This window comes from Aquarana catesbeiana, linkage group LG01, assembly GCF_042186555.1.
Source record: "Aquarana catesbeiana isolate 2022-GZ linkage group LG01, ASM4218655v1, whole genome shotgun sequence".
NCBI classification, from domain to species: Eukaryota; Metazoa; Chordata; class Amphibia; order Anura; family Ranidae; genus Aquarana; species Aquarana catesbeiana.
In genome coordinates, this window is record NC_133324.1 from 275,420,417 (window position 1) to 275,442,162 (window position 21,746).

At 37.4% G+C, this 21,746-nt stretch overlaps 1 protein-coding gene across 4 annotated transcripts in view; it reads right to left on the reverse strand.

Annotated features, from left to right (window-relative positions):
• TBX1 (T-box transcription factor 1) overlaps positions 1-20,766 on the reverse strand; it is a 48,417-nt gene extending 27,651 nt beyond the window's left edge. The window contains exons 1-4 of one of the 4 annotated variants that reach the window (XM_073628909.1): positions 20,297-20,766; positions 10,201-10,311; positions 5,942-6,281; positions 47-148 (exon numbers count right to left, since the gene is read on the reverse strand). In XM_073628909.1, the coding sequence (XP_073485010.1) occupies positions 47-148; positions 5,942-6,281; positions 10,201-10,240 (482 nt within the window). In that variant the 5' untranslated portion in view covers positions 10,241-10,311; positions 20,297-20,766. Of the gene's footprint in view, positions 1-46; positions 149-5,941; positions 6,724-10,200; positions 10,578-20,296 lie in introns of those variants that run through there. The other 3 variants (XM_073628903.1, XM_073628905.1, XM_073628913.1) reach the window with 3 other exon arrangements.
• Between the last annotated feature and the right edge of the window lie 980 nt (positions 20,767-21,746).

Below are 21,746 nucleotides of genomic sequence, written 5' to 3' on the forward strand. Positions count from 1 at the left end.
CTGTGATCTGGTTTCATTAGGAAATAATTGTGTTTCTTGTACTCACCGGTAACGTTTGTCGTCCACCGGTACGAAATCCATCAGCAACATATAATCGGCCATAGGATCCATCCCGAAGATCTTCACCTGGAAGGTGGGAAACATCCGCCTGTCAGGAAGGAGAGGAGGAGCAGTCAGCAGTGTGCAGCAGTCAGCAGTGTGCAGCAGTCAGCAGTGTGCAGCAGTTAGCAGTGTGCAGCAGTCAGCAGTGTGCAGCAGTTAGCAGTGTGCAAGTCATCCAGACAGCGCCTGTCAGGCCCACTACAATGGGCTAATGACAACAGCTCCCATTTTGGTTTTGGACAATTCCGTAATCGGATTTTTATCGTCCATCTCCGTTCCCTGACATCGCTCTAGATTGATGAGTGTGGCTGAAAAGCTTCTAATTGTAACCTGCACGAGGATTTGGTATCCATTTCAAAGTGTGTGCAGAGCAGCCACTAATTTACTCCAGGCTAAACTGAGTGTATCCCTGATAACAGCGATCTGCCTTATCTCTGGGCAAACTCAAGTGTTGTTTTTATTTTGACTGCTATGGCATGCCTTATTGAGATCTGAGTTTTCCAGATCTGGAAGAATGTGTGCAATAGTGAATGGAGTGCCCCAGCACTGTTCATGGGTGCTGATGACTTGTATGGTTGAGGGAATGCTCTCAGGTTGGATGGAGAAGAAGTGGAGACACTGCAGGAATGTGGAGGCGTCCTTCTCCAACCTATGATTGACTTCTCATGGAGGCCATTGCTCAGGCTGGAGTGTCAGCAGAACAATGCAGGGAAGGACAGACCGGCTGCACACAACACAAATTTTCCTGCTCATTTCCATCTCTGAATGGCGCTTTTAACTAATTTACCCCTCAAACAAGTTTCCATGAGCTCCCAATGTAACAAGATGTCATGTCACACATTCCTGGAAGACTGGACCTAAACAATGGTAGCAGTCCCCAGGGCCAGGTCCCCCTATTCTCCCTGGATTTACTGCCTGGTAACTGGAGATGGCAGGACTGCTGACCCGGTCCCTGTGTGAATTATTCAAGGACTGATTTCATTTCCCTATTACCCGACCCGATCTGTCTACCTGGCCTATTTTATAGAACACATAGGAGAGTCTAGAAATGAAAAAAAAAAAAGTATCTTCATACTATATACATTCGTCTGTTTATGTTTTTTTAAAAATTATTATTATTTATTTTGTATCTGTTGATTTGTCTAAAACAATTGATACTTAAAAATGATGTTCATCATTCCTATGTGAAAAAAAAAGTTGTAATTTTATTGGTAAGTGAAATGATCACATTACCAAAAAGTATAATATATATTTATATAGACACATTTAAGTTTATCATTTTACATGTATCAATTTATTTCTCTCTCTTCCTCCTTTTACACACTCATTAGATAGATAGATAGATAGATAGATAGATAGATAGATAGATAGATAGATAGATAGATAGATAGATAGATAGATAGATAGATAGATAGAACACACACGTATATTCTTTTATAATAATGTTAACAGTTTTGAAATTAGTTGCAAAGATGCACCATGTGAATACAGTATAAAAACGAACTATTGTAGTTCCTTTCATATACATTGTTTCTTTATGTTTTAATTCCAACTTTAGTTTATGGCCAGTTTACCATAAAGTTATACGATTTTTATATATATCTATATCTACAGTTATAGATCTATAGCTATAGATTTAGATCTAAATATATCTACATATATCTATTATATATATAGATATATATATCTATATAGATATATATAGAAGATATACACGCACACACATACATACACAAACACACATATGTTTATAGTCATTATATACATATATATGTATATATGTATATATATATATATATATATATATATATATATATATATATATATATATATATATATATATATATAAATGTCGGTTGCCTGCAAAATCAAAGGTGTATTTTGTTTAGTTATAATTACTTTAGGAAGCAGTGGTATTTTTTAAGGTAATATTTGATGAAGACTTATTAGGCCAAGACTAATATCCTTGTGTGTAACAAACAATAGAAGCCCTGTGTTGAGATGTCGATTATTTATATATTTCGCCTCCTGCAGTTATCCCCAAATAGTGACAAAAGGCAGCTCTGTAAACAGCTGGAAAGGGGCTCCCAGGGTGATCCAAAGGCAGGAAAGGGTTACAGATGTGCTTATCAATGAAATAAGTAGATCGGTCCTTGCTAGGTGTGACCCTGATTAGATATCCTTAGATTGAGAGTTGCAGTGTTCAGGTCCAGGCACTTTAGCTGAATAGCTCCCCTCTTATGTGTGAGTATTTAGGGTGCCCCTGTTGTTTCATCAGATGGAATTGATCTCACTTTTACAGCAGGGGCTGGAAGGGTTAATCATGTGTGCCGGATAGGAGCCCCAACTGTACATGGCTGTGGTGTGAAATTAAAAGAACATTTTTCAACCCCCATGTCATGCATTTTTTTCTGCCTTTCCTATCTGCCTCTCCTAAAGTGACCCATTCTGCTCAATCACCTGTTGTGAACTAATTGGATTCAGTAACTTGGAATAATATTTACTCTGAGCTTCGAGGGGGGAAAATGAGCAAACAGAGGAACTAAATACCCAACCAGGCTCAGGTCACATCTCCAGCCAGGCTTGTGCAGGGGACAGTAGGGACTCTGCAGCCTAGGAACTGGGCCAGGTGCTGGGAAGTTCTATCCTTGTCTTCTACAATTCAGACCAAACTCAAAAAAAAAATCCTGGGCAGGAAACATCATATTTCAGCGTCTTCTGTCTGACTTTCCAGGAGCACAAACAGCTGCAGTGACCCCATACTTATAATAAAACGATCTCATTTTTTGGTTCTTGAGGTCAAAAGTGTCCTGACTGTGGTCACTGATTGTCTCTCAGCGCTGAACATTTAATTTAATTTTTATTTTATTTTACGTTATTTTAAGCAAGATCTACATTTTAAACGACTACATGCAAAAAAATGGAATGTGTGTAGATATATTTATGATTTAAAAAGCAATAATCAATTTTATAAATATACAATATTTCTACTTTCCCTATGTATTTGTAAATTAAACAGCATTTATATGTACTTGGGGAAAACCAATGGGCAAGCTTTGGTATGCTAAATGGGGTATTATAGTAGGTTGGTATAGTATGAAAGGGTATAACATATTTATTATTATTTAATAATGTGTAATATTTTAGCACCCATAAACACCAGTAGTTTGTGTTCGTGATAAGAAATGGTTCAGATATAGCATTAACAATGAAAATGTATTATTATTATTAATAACAATAGTAGTAGTAGTAATAATAATAATAATAATAATAATAATAATAATAATGGCATGAACATGTATGTATGTATGGAAAGAAAAACCCATCTGTCTAAAATACATGTGTTACTTACACACACACACACATCTATCTATCTATCTATCTATCTATCTATCTATCTATCTATCTATCTATCTATCTATTTATCATAAGTTTCTTTAAGATAAATATTGTTATCTCTCTCTGAATACACGTATACACACACACACACACTATCTATAGATATAGATCTATTTATATCTATCTAGATCTAGATCTAGATCTAGATCTATATATATATATATATATATATATATATATATATATATATATATATATATATATATATATATATATATATATATATATATATATATATATATATATATATATATATATATATCTATATAGATATTTATATATCTATATAGATATGTAGCTATATATATCTAGATAGATAGATAGATATATAGACAGATAGATAGATAGAAAGCGTCTGATTTACTTCAATTATTCAATTATCAATTATTTAATCAGTGAAAAGAAAATTCCTGTTTCATTTGCACATGTTTCTTTATAAATTTGTTGTGTGAAGATCCTCATCTTCTTTAGTCAAGTGTATATACTATTATATACTATATACTATTATATTATATACTATACTATTATATACTATATATATACTGGATTTATTCAAAATGATTTTGTTTTATATTAAGATAACTCTTATATGTAAAATATTTGTGGTCTGATATATATGACCACACTTGAATTCTGCACCATTTGCACTCAATATATCACTGCAGAGGTTCCATTGTGCACTAGACATGAAGAACTGTGTATCTAGTTTTTGGGTCAAAGCTGTCATCTATATATCTAGTTCCCCATGTGTGGTTTAAATTTCGGTGGAGGATCATTGGGTTACAATGAAAATGATTATTTCCATAATGTATGTATAAAAAGAATTCTTTTTGTAGATATGAAATGGGATGACCGCAGTGTGATGAGGACAGTAGTTTTGTAAACGTGTTCTATAAATCTGCCTGTTGAATGTAGGGAGCTATAAACCTGATGAACACCCAGCAGGATTTGGAATAATACAGGGGGAAGAAGTAAATCATTGAAGTAAGGAATCCACGGCGTGTCTTGATCTCTAGCATTGTCCTGAAAGCCTCCTTGACGTGGGAACTGTTGCTGTGTTTTAACACCAGCTTATCCTGTCCTGTCCTGTGCAGCTCACACTCCACAAAGCAGAGATCTCCCATTTTCTACAATAATCCCAGGGGTCTTTATACTGGTGTGCCTGGGTGGTGGCTGAGAATTCACCAGGAATTATAGAAATGAAAGCATAAACACGGGGCTGGATCAACCTTTCACTTTATGGATCTTCCAATACAAGTCCTAATACCAGGGGTGATTTACTAAAGGAGTTGAGGATCTTCACATAATAAATCCACTGCAATTATCTAAAAATGAGCAAACATGGATTTTTATTTATGTATTTACTTTTGCATAATTGGCTAATTGATGTTTTCATTTTCAACTCCTTTAACTTTGTCTATGAAGGTGTGCCTATTCCAGTAATGAAATGAAAGCATCTCTGTTTGTAAACACAGGACCGGATCGACCTTTTACTTTATGGATCTACTAATATAAGGCTGCTCATACATTATACAATTTTTTTGGTAAAATTTCTCTTTAGAGATTATTACCAAAAACATAATATATGAGGTTGAACCTAAACACTTTCAAATTGTATGCAATCAGGCAGGCCTTCTTGCACTACATAGTTGAAGGTAAATCTAACGAAAATTGTATAATGTATGGCCAGGTTAATACTGAGGATTGGTTTCTAAAGGAGTTGAGGCTCTTCACATCATAAATTCATTTTAATTATATAATCATCATGTGTAGATGTAATTGTCAAATAGTATTTTTTTGTTTGTTTTTGTTTTTCTGTTTGTTTTTCTGTGATTGTCTAATTGATCATTGGCTAATTAATATTTGCAATTCCAGGTGTGAATTTAGTAAATCAGGCTGTCTGTGCATGTATTGCAATATAGTAAATAGCCCTGTTTTTCGTTGCATGGTTTGCAGGACAGGGTGTATAGCAGTGTGCAGAGGGTCCATCCAGCATTTGTAGTGTCTACTTTACTTTATTCCGGCAGTGGCCGATCTAGCAGGTGAGGAAGCTCCTATGTTTACAGAAATGTTGGGAAATTAAATATTTTTAAGGTTTTTCTTTAATTTTAGTTTTAGTTTTCTTTTAGCGATCTTCATGCTGCTCTTTCTCCTTCCAGCATGAAATATCGGCCTTATGAAATGATCAGTCTATTTTCCATAGCTAGCTCCCAGCCTTCCACCCCCCATGTTCTTCCCAGGCCATGGAAGTCCTATCCTGGACTGGTCAGGGGGGGGGGGGGGCAGGTTGCAGAAGAAGAGCAGGGCCAGTGACAGAATCCAGGTAGAGGTCACTAATAAGGGTGACCATACACACTACAATGTGATCTTGCGATCTCCTATCTCTACAATCCATGGGCACAGAACCTTTGATTAGTGTACAATGAGATGGTGGACTTACCTTCCAGCTTTGGTGACGATCATCTCGGTGCCCAGCTGGTTGAACTCATCCCACAGAGCCTTCATCTCCAGCTGGACGGTGATGTTGGCCACCTTGGGGTTCTTCTTGATCGGAGCCTTGCCGGTGCCGGTTCCCGGGGTGGAGGAGGACGAGCAGCTGGAGGACGAGGCTTCGGGTTCGGGACACGGGTGGCTGGAGGCCGGACCGAAGCTGTAGGGGTGTTGGGCGGCGGAGCACGGCTCATAGTGGGCTTCATGTTGGCTGTAGGGGTCCCCCGGAGACGGGGAGAGGTGGTAGCCCCCCGAAGCGTTCAGGCTGCTCAGGCTGTTGGCTGTGAAAGCTGCAACATCGCAAAAGTGAGAGAGCTGGGTGAGCCAGGGGCTGGAGATGGCAGAAATCATCCCAAAAGGAGCACAGAAATAGGGGGGCAGAGAAAGGATAAAACAAAGGGGGGTGCTGAGTCCTCCTGGGGTATCCACTGATCTCCTATAGTCCCGACAAATGTGGGGGTACCATTCCTAGCAGTGATATTCCTGCTTGGGGCCCGAGCTGTGTTAGGAGCCCAGAGCTGACTGCTGGAGTCTTATCTGGAGGCTGGGCCTCCCTCCTCCTCCTCCTTACACCAAACCGGTTCTTACTTCTAGAGAGATAAGCACACGCTGGAAGCTTGCAGGTAATGTGCCTTGTCCTCGCCTCTGGGACCCTGATAGGATGATTGACACACAAGTGCCTCTTCTTAACAGAGCTTCCTCCACATGACACCCACTTTTCAGGGCAGTTATATAAGGCGTTCCCCTTGGTACACCCCCCTCCTCTCTCTGTCTTCAGCCCTCCCCTTCCTATTGTTTAAACAATACACATACACACTTGTGTGCAGCTCCATCCACAACTAAACAAACAGGGCATTTTTCTTCCGCTAAAAGCAAACAGCAATCACCAATAAGGTGTCACCCCCCCCCCCCCCCCATCAAACCTCCACCCACCCCACCCCTCCACCTTGGCTCCATACCTTCCCTAGTAGACCATGAAGGACAGGTCACTGAGCTGCTCCTCCCTGCCTATGTCATACTACTCATAGGTGACATATTGCTGCTAATGACAGTGCTAAGCACATTGAGATGGAAGCTGCAATGGTAGGTCTTTTACCCAAGACATGTGATACTGGGCACTTCTGCTAGTGGGAGATGAGGGTTAACCTGGCAGTGAATGGGTTAAGCTGTCTACATCTTACACTAGTCATGATTGGTGATATGTATCTAAACTGCATTGATAAAGTGTATGCAGTGATCTGTCTACATCTTACACTAGTCACGATTGGTGATTAATGTATCTAAACTGCATTGATCAAATGTATGTATTATTCTGTGTACATATTACACTAGTCTTGATTGGTGGTATGTACACCTAAAGTGCATTGATCAAGTGTATGTATTATTCTGTCTTCATATAATACCATTCATGATTGGTGATATATCTAAAGTGCATTGTTCAAGTGTATTTATTGATCTGTTTATATATAATACTAGTCACGATTGGTGATATATGTATCTAAAGTGCATTGATCACGTATATATTGTCTACATAGTCATGATTAGTGACATACTGTATGTATCTAAAGTGCATTGATTGAAGTAAATTGTAATAAACTGCCTACAGTTCACTACTGTCATGGCTGGTGATATATCTAAAGTACATTTAGCAAATGTTTGTATTATTCTACTTACATATTACACTAGTCATGATTGGTGATATATGTATCTAATGTGCATTGATCAAGTGTATGTATTATTCTGTTTACATATACTAGCCACGATTGGTGATATGTGCATCTAAAGTGCATTGTTCAAGTGTATGTACTATTCAGTCTACATATAATACTAGTGGTGATTGGTGATATATGTACCTAAAGTGCATTGATCAAGTGTATGTACTATTCAGTCTACATATAATACTAGTGGTGATTGGTGATATATGTACCTAAAGTGCATTAATCAAGTGTATGTACTATTCAGTCTACATATAATACTAGTCGTGATTGGTGATATATGTACCTAATGTGCATTTATCAAGTGTATGTACTATTCAGTCTACATATAATACTAGTCGTGATTGGTGATATATGTACCTAATGTGCATTGATCAAGTGTATGTACTATTCAGTCTACATATAATACTAGTCGTGATTGGTGATATATGTACATAAAGTGCATTGATCAAGTGTATGTACTAATCATTCTACATATAATACTAGTCATGATTGGTGATATATGTACCTAAAGTGCATTGATCAAGTGTGTGTACTAATCACTCTACATATAATACTAGTCATGATTGGTGATATATGTATCTAAAGTGCATTGATCAAGTGTATATATTAATTCTGTCTACATATAATACTAGTCATGATTGGTGATATATGTATCTAAAGTGCATTAAACAAGTCTATGCATTAATCTGTCTACATCTACACTAATCGCGATAGGTGATATATAAAGTACATTGATCAGGTGTATGTAATAATCTGTCTACATCCTCACTAATCACAAATGGTGATATATGCATCTAAAGTGCATTGATCAAGTATATTTATTGTCTACATAGTCATTATTAGTGACATTATCATATGTATCTAAAGTGCACCGATCAAGTGCATGTATTAATCTGTTTATATATAACACTATTCACGTCTGGTACTATATGTATTTAAAGTACATTGATCAAGTGTATGTATTATTCTGTTTACATATAACACTAGTCACGATTGGTGATATGTGTATCTAAAGTGCATTGATGTATTGTCTAGATAGTCATGACTGTATGTATCTAAAGTGCATTAATTGAAATAAATTATAATAAACTGTCTACATCCCACTACTGTCGTGGCTGGTGACACACACACACATATATATATATATATATATTGCATTGATCAAGTGTATGTATTCCACACTAATGACCAGGAGTATACCAGGTCTTTTACCGAAGACATGATATTAGGCACTTTTGGTTGTGGGGGTTTAGGGGTGAGCTGGTAGTGAATGGGTTAGGCTGTATATGTATCTAAAGTGTATTGATCAATTATATGTCAACTGTCTACATATCTAAAGTGCATTGATCAGTGCATGTAGTGTCTACATATAACACTAGTCATGATTGGTGATATATTTATCTAAAGTGAATTGATCAAGTGTGTGTATTAAACAGTCTACAAATAACATTAGTTACAATTGGTGACATATGTATCTAAAGTACATTGTATGTTACACAATGTTATTTTCTATATCGAGAGTTACCAGGGGAATGCTAAAAGTCAGCAATGGTAGGTCTTTACCCAATACATATGATATTGGGCACTTCTGGTTGTGGGATTTGAGGGCTAGGTTGGCTGCGAATGGGTTAAGCTGTCTACTTCTTACACTAGTCCTCGTTGGTGACATATGTAAGTAAAATTCATGGATCAAGGGCATGTATTCCACACTATAGTGGCCAGGAGGCTGCTAGAGGTCAGCAACATCTTTTCTGCCTTCACATCACGTGATTCTGCCTGTTGCTGATAAACTGAAATATGTACTGTCTGTGATCCACTATATATATATATATATATATATATATATATATATATATATATATATATACTGCCACTGGAATACTGCAGGGGATTCAGCATTATAAACTAAGTTACTGGAGTGTGACGAGGTGTCATAAAATGGCCATTGTTATAATAGCCGCCTGTAATAAAATGCACTTCTATTGATATGACTGGGTATATAAAATAATGACATAAGGATTGACATCACAGACAGGTTCAGGCTTATATGGCATATGAAGGGTCTGTAGATTGGCTGTATGAATTGCCATTCATATGCACACCTTAGTCTATAATCTCTTGATAAGTATATGTTATGTTAGAAAGGCGTTCTACGGCCCGAAATATATTTCTAATAAATGTGAAATAAAATACTAATCACTGTGCTGAAGGCAGATGACATTGCATGGGCTGTTTTATGTCTTTTATTGTTTGATTCAATGAAATATGTGTTTTTTTTTTTTTTTACTTGGTGATTGATACATTGCTATATCCCTAACAGCGAGCAGCACTGGGTGAGATAAGAACATTAATGATTTTATTATCAGTGTTGTTGGATGTCATTGTGTACTCTTCTGGAAGTGTCCCTGTGCTACCAGACCCCGGGCACTGTCATGGGACTAACCCTGTGATGATGACAGGGACACTGTAGGGTGTTGATGAGGACACTTACCCTCCATATCCCTGGTCACAGCACTGAAGTGCATTCTCATAGGGTGACACTGGAATCTGTAGAGCTTGTCCAGGGCAGCGCTGGGCTCCTCTGTGGCCACTTCTTCTGAAGCTGAAATCAGAGAGGCGATACTGAAAGCATTGGCTTTGGGGGACAGAGGACTGAACTCTTCCATAAGGGACCCCTAAACACTTTCCCCGGAGAACACCATTCCAGGACAAAGAAGGAAACTATCACTACATGACAGAAAAAAAATAAATAAAAGAAGAAAGAAAAGGCTGCAGCAACACAACTTTCAGATCAGCTGCAACAAGTTTGATCCTGCCAACTCCATTGTCTGTTGTCATGTGCAAATAGCTCGGCCCTGGGATTTCCTGCAGTATCAGGGATTGGATTCGGTCTTATCTGTCCCCAGTCTCTCTCCTGAAGGCAGGAGCTGGCTGATGTCACCGTCTATCCTGCAGCCTTGTGTGTCACCCAGCCCCCGCCTCCTGGACTGCACGTTCTGCTGCTGGATGGCTCATGGAAATAGAGACCTGTCAATCAGGAGGACTGCACAGCACACTGCACCACATACCCACCTACCTACCTACCTACAGGGGATGGATGATGCCCACACTGACCTCTGCAGGCTGCCTTGTCTGTATATTATATATTTATCTATATACATACCACTTACAAATACATTCATAGGAATGTGTGTGTGTATATATATCTATATCTATCTATCTATCTATCTATCTATCTATCTATCTATCTATCTAGATATATATATATATATATATATATATATATATATATATATATATATATATATATATATATATATATATATATATATATATCTATAGATATATCTATAGATATATATAGATATATATCTATAGATATATCTATAGATATATATCTATATATATCTATATAGATATATATATTCATGATATGTAGATATATATATATATATATATATGTCATGAATAGAACCTCCCATATTCATATTGTTATCTGAAAATTGGAAAAAAAGACAAACATGCACGTACATGCACATATATCTATATCTATAGATATATGTCTATAGGTATAGATATATATGTATGTGTATATTAATATAACACAGCATAATAATGAATAGACCCTCCAATGTCTTTAATAAATGTAATACACCTGAAAATATAAAGAGGAAACAAAACATACTATATATATATATATATATATATATATATATATATATGATGAAATGATCGCACTACTACTTTATATATGTATGTGTATATATATATATATATATATATATATATATATATATATATATATATATATATATAAATATATATATATATATATATATATATATAAAAATATATATATATATATATATATATATATATATATATATATATATATATATATATGTATATGTATATAATGGGCCACATACCTCTTCTGTAAGGTATAAATCAATATAAATCTATAATATATTTATATCCCCAGTGAAATGCCCGTTTTACTGAAGCTAGGATATATATAGTATATTCCAAGTATCTATCTATCTATCTATCTATCTATCTATCTATCTATCTATCTATCTATCTATCTATCTATCTATCTATCTCTATATATGTGTGTAGCAGATAAATAGAATCCTAGTCCTCCTATGACTGGTTGGTGTATACATGAAATGATATATCTAGGCAGAATCCTTCCTATGTGTTTTTTGCCCTGGTTGAACCTATACACGTGCGTTGTACACAGCTCCCTGTAGTTTCTGGTGCCCCATGGACTCCCTGTATACTCCATGATATAAAGATTTGGATGTGAAAAGTAATGATATCGCCTGTAATGTGAATGTGACAGTCCGGATGCTTTGTAGCTGATGATGGGAATATAATAGGATGGGGTTGTGGATGAAATGTCCAGGAGATATTACTGTGGGAAAATAGGCCTTTGTGCAGAAATAGTGTCAGATGTTATTATCAGGGCAGGGATTATAGTGTGCTGTATCCTGCTATATCCTGCTCACATTACCTGCTCAAACGGCCCTTTCACAAGGACTCTGACACAAGGGATGCTCTCCTGGCTGATCTGGAAATGGCACAATAAGAAATTAATTTCTTTACTCTGTAGATCCTCACATTAGTACTGATTGAAAAGGGCCTAACAAGTGGGGAAACCCTCTGCTGTGCGGAGCAGCCAATCACATTCTTCCATTCTTTTCCCCGATACCTCTTTGATTGGCGGTGAGCGGTGACACAGAGATGAAGCGGTCTGTGCAGTGCTGTGTGCTGAGCCAAGCAGAAGAATGGGCAGCTATGTACTGGGACAATAATGTGCAGAGCCCAGTGCGGACACCAGCGAGCCACTAATATAGGATCTGCAGCCCTAATTAAAGTCCCAGGGCCACATATTAATATCACTCACTGGGGAATTCTTGGGGGTCCAGTAAGACAGAAAGGAGCTCATTGAGTAAAATGAAGAGGTCCAGGGCTTGGCCATCTCTCCAAATTATCGAATTAGCAGGGCTGGGATCAGATTCACCGCAATGAAATATCCACATGATAGGGCAGCAAAAGCGTGTAATAAGTTCCCATCAAACAGAGAGAAAGACACAGGGGGAAACCCTGGAGATGGATATCCACACCAGAAATGTCACTCAGCGATCAGCAGACTCCATCCACACTCTGCAGGCTGGGGATTGACATACTGGGAACTCACCACTACCGGATTCTATGCTGGAGATCACACACACACACACACACACACATATATATATATATATATATATATATATATATATATATATATATATATATATATATATATATATATAAAAAATATATATATATATATATGTATATTATATGCACAGTTATGTCACAATTTGCTGCAAAGAGCTTCCATCCTAGTAATGATTATTTTTACAGCTTTTCTGGCAATGATAAATCGAGGAAAATCTAGTATTGTCTATATTGATTTAATTTACTATCTCACACATTTTAGGGGTGTCGGATAAAGTAGGGAATAATGTGAATTCTCAGTGATAGCTCAGCTCTGCAGGAATCGCCTATCAGCAATGCACAGAAGAGTCACATCACTGTGCCACAGGGACATTTCCATTTCATAGACACTGCCTGGCCCAATAAGACACTCATCCCTTTATTGCATGTCTGCATACATGTGTGTATACATATATATATATATATATATATATATATATATATATATATATATATATATATATATATATATATATATATATATAAATAAATATATATATATATATATATATATATATATATATATATATATATATATATATATATATATATATATATAGTGCGTAGACAGCGGCTATTATGCACTCTGTATATTCTTTCTGCACCACCACCATTTTTTTTCTACAGCAAGACACAATCATGTGAAAAGCAAATTTTTCAATTCTTTACTTATTCATATGATTGTTTAATTGTGTACACATTATCATCTCCGAAATCATCCTTAAAAAATTAAAACAATTTAAAAATAATATAATTATTAATATAATAATTAACAAATAAATATATTATGTACTATGCACTCTGTTAATTCTTTCTGCACCACCACCAATTTTTACACTTTTTTTCTATGGCAAGACCAGGGTGCCATCATTTGGAAACTCAGTGTTTAATAAGTCGTTGGTGCTGTGCATATTGCAGCACACAGTTGCTCTGCACACCTGGCCAGCACTGGGACTTGCAGAGTAGGAGATCAATTAACTAAAGGAGTTGGGAATCTTCACACAGTACATTTTGTGAATACAGTATCCACTTTAGTTCTATACACACTAAATTAACTATATGTATGTATAATTAATATATTATCAATTATCGAATAATCTAAAAGCAAATTACTGTTTGCTTATTTCATCTGCACATGATAGGACATTTGAAGTGAATATTTACATTATTGTGTGAAGATTCTCCACTCCTTTAGCTGTGTCTGTCAGTGGGGAGATGCTCTGGTGCTGTAGCTATCAGTTGTATTTGTTCTCTGTTTTGACACTTGTGATTTCCGCAGTGTGGGAAGTAGACAGACAACAGGGGTGAGTTAACATTACTGCTCTCTGCTCCTTGAAAACACTGTGGGACCGATCAGTGTGCCTGAAATAAAGATTGTGCTGCCACTTAGCAACCAATGAGATCCAGAGCGGCCCTGGGCAGTGACAAGGAATATTTAACTACTACTGGTGGGGTTGGAGCTGTAACAGTTTTTATTGTTCCTCCAGGTCCATGCTGTCCTAAGAGGTTTATTCTCTAATACCAGATACAATGGACCTAATCATTAGGAGTCATTGTCATCCTGCCTTGTGTTCACTTGAAAAAACAGAAATATCTCCCAAATTCTTGGGTAATTTTTTTGGTCAACAGAGAATATGGTTATTTTTATTATATACATAAGTCCAAAAATTAAGCTCCATGCACACTTAAAAATCACTGCTTGTAAAGGAGTTTTGTGTTCTGCCCATAGAAGAAGCTCAATGCTATCCTGTGTCCATGGACATTAGGACTTTATATTTTGAGATCAACTCCATGCACACTGGCTTAAAAAACGTTGCTTCTATAGGAGTCTTGTGTCCATGCACATTAGGACGCTTAGAGGCATATTTTGAGCTCAAGGTTAGTAGAGGCAGGAAAAATGTTTGCACTTCTGAATGGAGCTCACTGGCAGAAAAAATGCAGAAATCTCCTAAAATTCTCTAAACTTTGTACAAAAAATGCTCTATATGAGCATTTTTTTTTGCAAAGAGAACAGACGTTTTTTAAGCCCAGTGTGCATGGAGTTCTGGTTTGCGTTTTTTTTTCTGCCAGGAGAACTGTAATGGATACACCTTGTTGAAAAGGCAGTGTACAGGGCCAGGCGTACTGTGGTAAAAAAAAAACCTTGTGGGCCCAGTGTACAGTCCTACCCATATCCAGGGGATTGTATGAGCAGTGTGCAGCCACTGTATAACCCCAACCACACCTACAACAAATACATATACAAAAAAACGCTCTGAGCGCTTTTTTTTCTGCCAAGGGAACAGACGTTTTTTTTTAAGACCAGTGTATATGGAGCAAAGCAGCGTTTTTTTAAACCAGTGTGCATGGATCCTATGACAAGCCTATAGCCATACATGAACAACCCAGCAATAATATGTACACTTACTTTTGGAGAAACCTAGCCATTAGGAACAACCCAAGCCCATGTACAAATGCAACAATATTATATTATTCAAACACAGCAATATAAATACACTAATGTACAAACCTGGCCACGTACAAATCTAGCCATATTATACCTATACAGGACAGAATCGGCCATATTATACATTTATTATACAAACCAAGCCCAGCCATATTAAACCCTTGACATCCCAGCCACATTATACGTTTTTGTAGTCACTCAACCGAATTATATAACAAACCTAGCCATATTGTACTCTTAAAGACAAACCTAGTCAAACTTTACATTTATGTACAAACCCAACCCTATAATCTTTAGGACAAACCCAACCATACATAATGGACAAACCCAGCCACATGTCACTCCAGGTATATTACACTTGAATGCACACACCCAGCTACATTATACACAAAACTCAACCAAAATGATGTACATCCGCAGCCATACTATATAATGTGCTCACCTACCCCAAAATTTTGGACAACCTCAGCCATATTATACAATGTACAAACACAGCCATGGTATACAATGTACAAACCCAGCCATACTGTATACAATATACAAACCCAGCCATGGTATACAGTGTAACCCAGCCATGGTATACAATGTACAAACCCAGCCATACTGTATACAATATACAAACCCAGCCATGGTATACAGTGTACAACACAGCCATGGTATACAATGTACAAACCCAGCCATGGTATACAATGTACAAACCCAGCCATGGTATACAATGTACAAACCCAGCCATACTGTATACAATATACAAACCCAGCCATGGTATACAGTGTAACCCAGCCATGGTATACAATGTACAAACCCAGCCATACTGTATACAATATACAAACCCAGCCATGGTATACAGTGTACAACACAGCCATGGTATACAATGTACAAACCCAGCCATGGTATACAATGTACAAACCCAGCCATGGTATACAATGTACAAACCCAGCCATGGTATACAATATACAAACCCAGCCATGGTATACAATGTACAAACCCAGCCATGGCATACAATATACAAACCCAGCCATGGTATACAAGGTACAAACCCAGCCATGGTATACAATATACAAACCCAGCCATGGCATACAACGTACAAACCCAGCCATGGCATACAACGTACAAACCCAGCCATAACCCAGCCGTGGCATACAATGTACAAACCCAGCCGTGGTATACAATGTACAAACCCAGCCGTGGTATACAATGTACAAACCCAGCCATGGTATACAACGTTCCAACCCAGCCATGGCATACAATGTACAAACCCAGCCATGGCATACAATGTACAAACCCAGCCATGGCATACGATGTACAAACCCAGCCATGGCATACGATGTACAAACCCAGCCATGGCATACGATGTACAAACCCAGCCATGGCATACAATGTACAAACCCAGCCATGGCATACAATGTACAAAGCCAGCCATGGTATACAATGTACAAACCTAGCCATAGTATACAATATACAAACCCAGCCATAGTATACAATATACAAACCTAGCCATAATATACAATATACAAACCCCCCGGCCATATTACACCTTTTTATGAACTCCAGCAGCCACACAGCCCCAAATCTATCTCACATTCAAAAGCTTTTAATGACTGCTGAAAATAATTTCTTGGGATTTACAAACAGCACGACCGTAAATCGACAATCTAAATAACAAATCAACAGCAACAATAATATTATTAATTTTATTAATAGTAGTAGTATTAGTAGTCCTAAGTAATAGAATTAGAAAACATAGCCACTTCTATTATTAATCAATATTACGGCATCGTTATTAATTGTATTACATTTTATTTTTTAATACTATGATGATCATCGTCATCATCACTATTATGATGTTTATGAGATGCTGAAATCTAGATGACTCGTTTTGTAGCTCTTGGCATGCATCTACCTTGGATGACATATATAGCTCATCACTCAAACCTCTGTTGCCCTGACTGAAATAAAGTCAGGAAAATCTCCCGGTTCTTCCCATCCTACATCATCATGTACATCCTTTTCTCACAACAGACAGCGGTCCATTCCCCCGGCTGTGAAAGGGTTAAAGGGCACTTAATTTATCACTCTTAGACACGTCAACACCCAGCTCTGTGCCTTTTGTTATTTTTTCCTGTTGCTTTTATTCTGAAATGGCCAACCATTGCAGGAAATTCAAGTCAGATTCAGTGATGCCATTCTATCAAGCCAGCTCGGCAAACTTGTTTTTTTCTTTTTACCTTTGTTGATGAAACGCCCATGCTGGCACCGAGAATGGGTATAATCAGGTATGATCAGCCGTGGATGGGCATGATTAGATAGGTATGATCAGATGAGAATGGGTGTGACCAAATGGGTAAAATCAGATAGGTATGATCAAATGGGTTTAATCAGCTGAGGATGGGTATGGTCAGAAAGGTATGATCAGCCGGGAATGGGTATGGTCAGATATGTATGATCAGATGGGTATAATCAGGTGAGGATGGGTATGATCAGATAGGTATAGTCAGCTGAGGAGGGGTATGATCAGATGGGTATGATCAGGTATGATCAGATGGGTATAATCAGCCGAGGATGGGTATGATCAGATGAGTAAGATCAGATAAGTATGATCAGATGGGTATGATCAGCTCAGGATGGACATGATCAGAAAGGTATGATCAGATGGGTATAATCAGCCGAGGATGGGTATGATCAGATGAGTAAGATCAGATAGGTATGATCAGATGGGTATGATCAGCTCAGGATGGATATGATCAGAAAGGTATGATCAGATGGGTATAATCAGATGAGGATGGATATGATCAGCTGAGAATGGGTGTGATCAAATGGGTAAAATCAGATAGGTATGATCAGATGCTATAATCAGCTGAGAATGGGTATTATCAGATAGGTATGATCAGATGGGTATAATCAGCCGAGGATGGATATGATTAGCTGAGAATGGGTGTGATCAAATGGATAAAATCAGATAGGTATGATCAGATGCTATAATCAGCTGTGGATGGATATCAGATAGGTATGATCAGATGGGTATAATCGGCTGAGGATGGGTATTATTAGATAGGTATGTTTAGATGGGCCAGCTGAGGATGGGTATGATCAGATATGTATGATCAGATAGGTATGATCAGGTGGGTATGATCAGATAGGTATGATCAGATGGGTATGATCAGATAGTTTTGATCAGATGGGTATGATCAGATAGGTATGATCAGATGGGTATAGTCAGCTGAGGCTAGGTATGATCAGATGGGTATGATCAGCCAGGAATGGGTATGATCCTAGTTCTGGGGACATGCCTGGTGTACATACACTGCAATACTAATAAACAGTGGGTGTACATGGTGAGTGTAGCTGTCCCTGCACACAATACAATCCGTGCACATTTTGCAGGAGACATCAATCCGTTTGTTTATTATTCTGCAGTAATGAGATCCTGAGCACTAAGCAAATTTCCTGAACAGCCCCAGTTAAGATATGTGTTTAACCATCACTTAATCCTCATATCAACATATCGAATGACTTATTTGCTACAACTCTCCATTTTTCTCAATGTAAGCTTTATTTTTCTCCTAGATGGAAAGCAGACATATTAACATATTTACCGACACTTAACATTACATGTAACAAGAGATCGGCATGGCGGGGCTAGAAAATACCTTAAAATATTATGATTACATCGCCTCCACAAACAAAGATCCTCTTAACAATGGTGTTTTAATTGTGTCATGTTGGAACCCCCCCCCCCGAAAAAAAAAGAAAACCGTCAAGGGGGCAAATGACAAGGTCACCGAGCTGCAGACAGAAGCAGAACACTGACAGCTCCATAGAGTGCAGCCCATCCTTCTATGTACACCCTACCTGCCACTGACTACTCTGGGGGGGGACCCCAACAAAACTTCTTCATACACAGGAGGAATTATTTACTTCCCCTGTTTAAAATGTTATTATTTCTAGAAATTAAATAAACCAGACCAACAAGGAGATCGATTTGCTAAAGGGGTTGAGAATATTCCCTTAGTGAATTCAGTAAATACGTGTTTCCTTTAAATACTCAATCAAGTGCAGAGAAACTTAACAAAAACAAACAAGACTAAAACAATTTTTTGCCTATCAATTGATTGAATGATTGAAGAGAATACAGTTTCACTTTATTTACTTAACTAACGTCTCCTCTACGTCTTTAGTAAATCAGTAGCAATCATCAAACATTTTGGTTGGTGTTTACCAAACCTAAAAATTGTTGCATGCAATTTACTAAACCTTCAGCACCAGCAACTTCAACATTATTAGTAAATAAACGGACAATGTACTGAACATGTGCCGCTGGCGGATAGTATAGTCGATTGGTTAGTATAGACCTGAATAAAAATATAATTCTTGCACAATAATAATAATAACAAAAACAACAATAATAATAACAATATGCAATGTGTGACTAAAGTATGTGAATGTGCAAAAAAATGTAGTAAAAGACAAACTAAGCAAACTAAGGAGTGGTTAACAACAAAAAACAACACAAAAAAATAAACAAAAATTTATACTTAGGTAGTAATTACCATATTGATAATATCTCTTTATATATATATATATATATATATATATATATATACATCTCTCTCTCTATCTTTTTATCTATCTGCATTTCTCTCTCTCTCTCTCAATATATATATATATATATATATATATATATATATATATATATATATATATATATATATATATATATATATATATATATATATATATATATATATATATGTAGGTAGGTGAGTTTTGTGAGCCCATGTGAAGTGTAGATGGAAGATTGTGTCTATGTAGTCCCCTGTAGGATGCTGCCTATCTATGAAGCCTCCTGGATGATCAGCCTCTTTCCCTGTCTACTTACTTGCTAAGTCCCAGGGTGATCCCCTGACTTGTCCTCAGAGCAGACCTTGGCGCTTGGATCAGACAGCAGTGGCCTCGGATTTATTTATACTGCTTCCAACACAGCATGCAGTCCTGGCTCCTTTTTCTCTTGCCCTATAAATCCAATAGAGGATATCTTAAGGCAGCCTCTGTGGACCAACCACTAAGGCTGGCATGTCCCTACACCTTTTTTTTTTTTTTTTTTTGGTGTAGAAATTGATTAGGCGGTGGTGTAGAACATGTGAATCCAGAGAATGACCCAAGTGCTTCCAAGAGTTCAGCTCATGACTCCTAGTGGATGGATTATTCTGATGGATGTAGTGTCCCTTACCATGGCTCGGATGGCAGCCTAATTAATGTCGGTGTGTATGGGGAAGTATGGGGAAGTATAGTCAGAGCTCCTATATCCAGGGATGAGAAGAGCAGTAGGTAGTATCTATGAGCAGTGCTAGGTAACCTTGGCTGGTCTGGGGGGTCTTGTTTCTCACTACTCTAGCGCCTCTTCTGTCTGGATGCAGGTGTGTACTCCGAGCACACTGTCCCCATAGACTCATATACAACGCCACTGCACTGCGAGCCCCATCACACCTCACAAGGACAATCATAGGGGCACCATGGCAAAACAACTTTACTGCCTATGATAAATCAACAAATCAACATATAAATACATACATGCGTGCTCGTGTACCTAGATGGGGGGGGGGGGGGGGGGTATTTACTAAACCAAACGGTATATTTTAGCTGCGTTGCTTTATCAGTGCTGTATCAGACTGGATGTTTGTAGCGAATACACGTTCGTTAGTTGGACAAACCCTTATTAGGAAGCAATATAACTGGGGCTTATTTATGTATTCACAAATAGTAATCAACCTGTATTGGTAGGTATTGACTCACTTACCGCCGAGAGGATACATAGTTCTCAATGGACGGTTATTCCCCTTCTCACTTTTCCAGGCATATGATCAATCTGTCACTGAGCAGTCACACTTGGGGGAGCCTCAGCTGACCCACAACCGCCTGCAGACAGACATACAGCTTTTTATTTATATATATATGTCTATATATATATATATATATAGACATATATATATATATATATATATATATATATATATATATATATATGTCTATATATATATATATATAGACATATATCTAGCTAGATACAATACACACACACACTATCTATCTATATATCTATCTCTACACACCTGTCTATATAACATCTAGTGCTGTCATTGTGTACTGGTGTAGCTCCTTTTCCCACCTAGGAGTAACGAGGACATGTGTCTGTCCCTGCGGGTCCCTCATAAAATACACAGCTGTGTAGATTAGGAGTAAATTTATGTTGTGTATGACATATGGGTGGAGCGGTGCACTGTTGATTTATACTGGTGATAGGTGTGTGTATATAATAGCGTGTTTATATT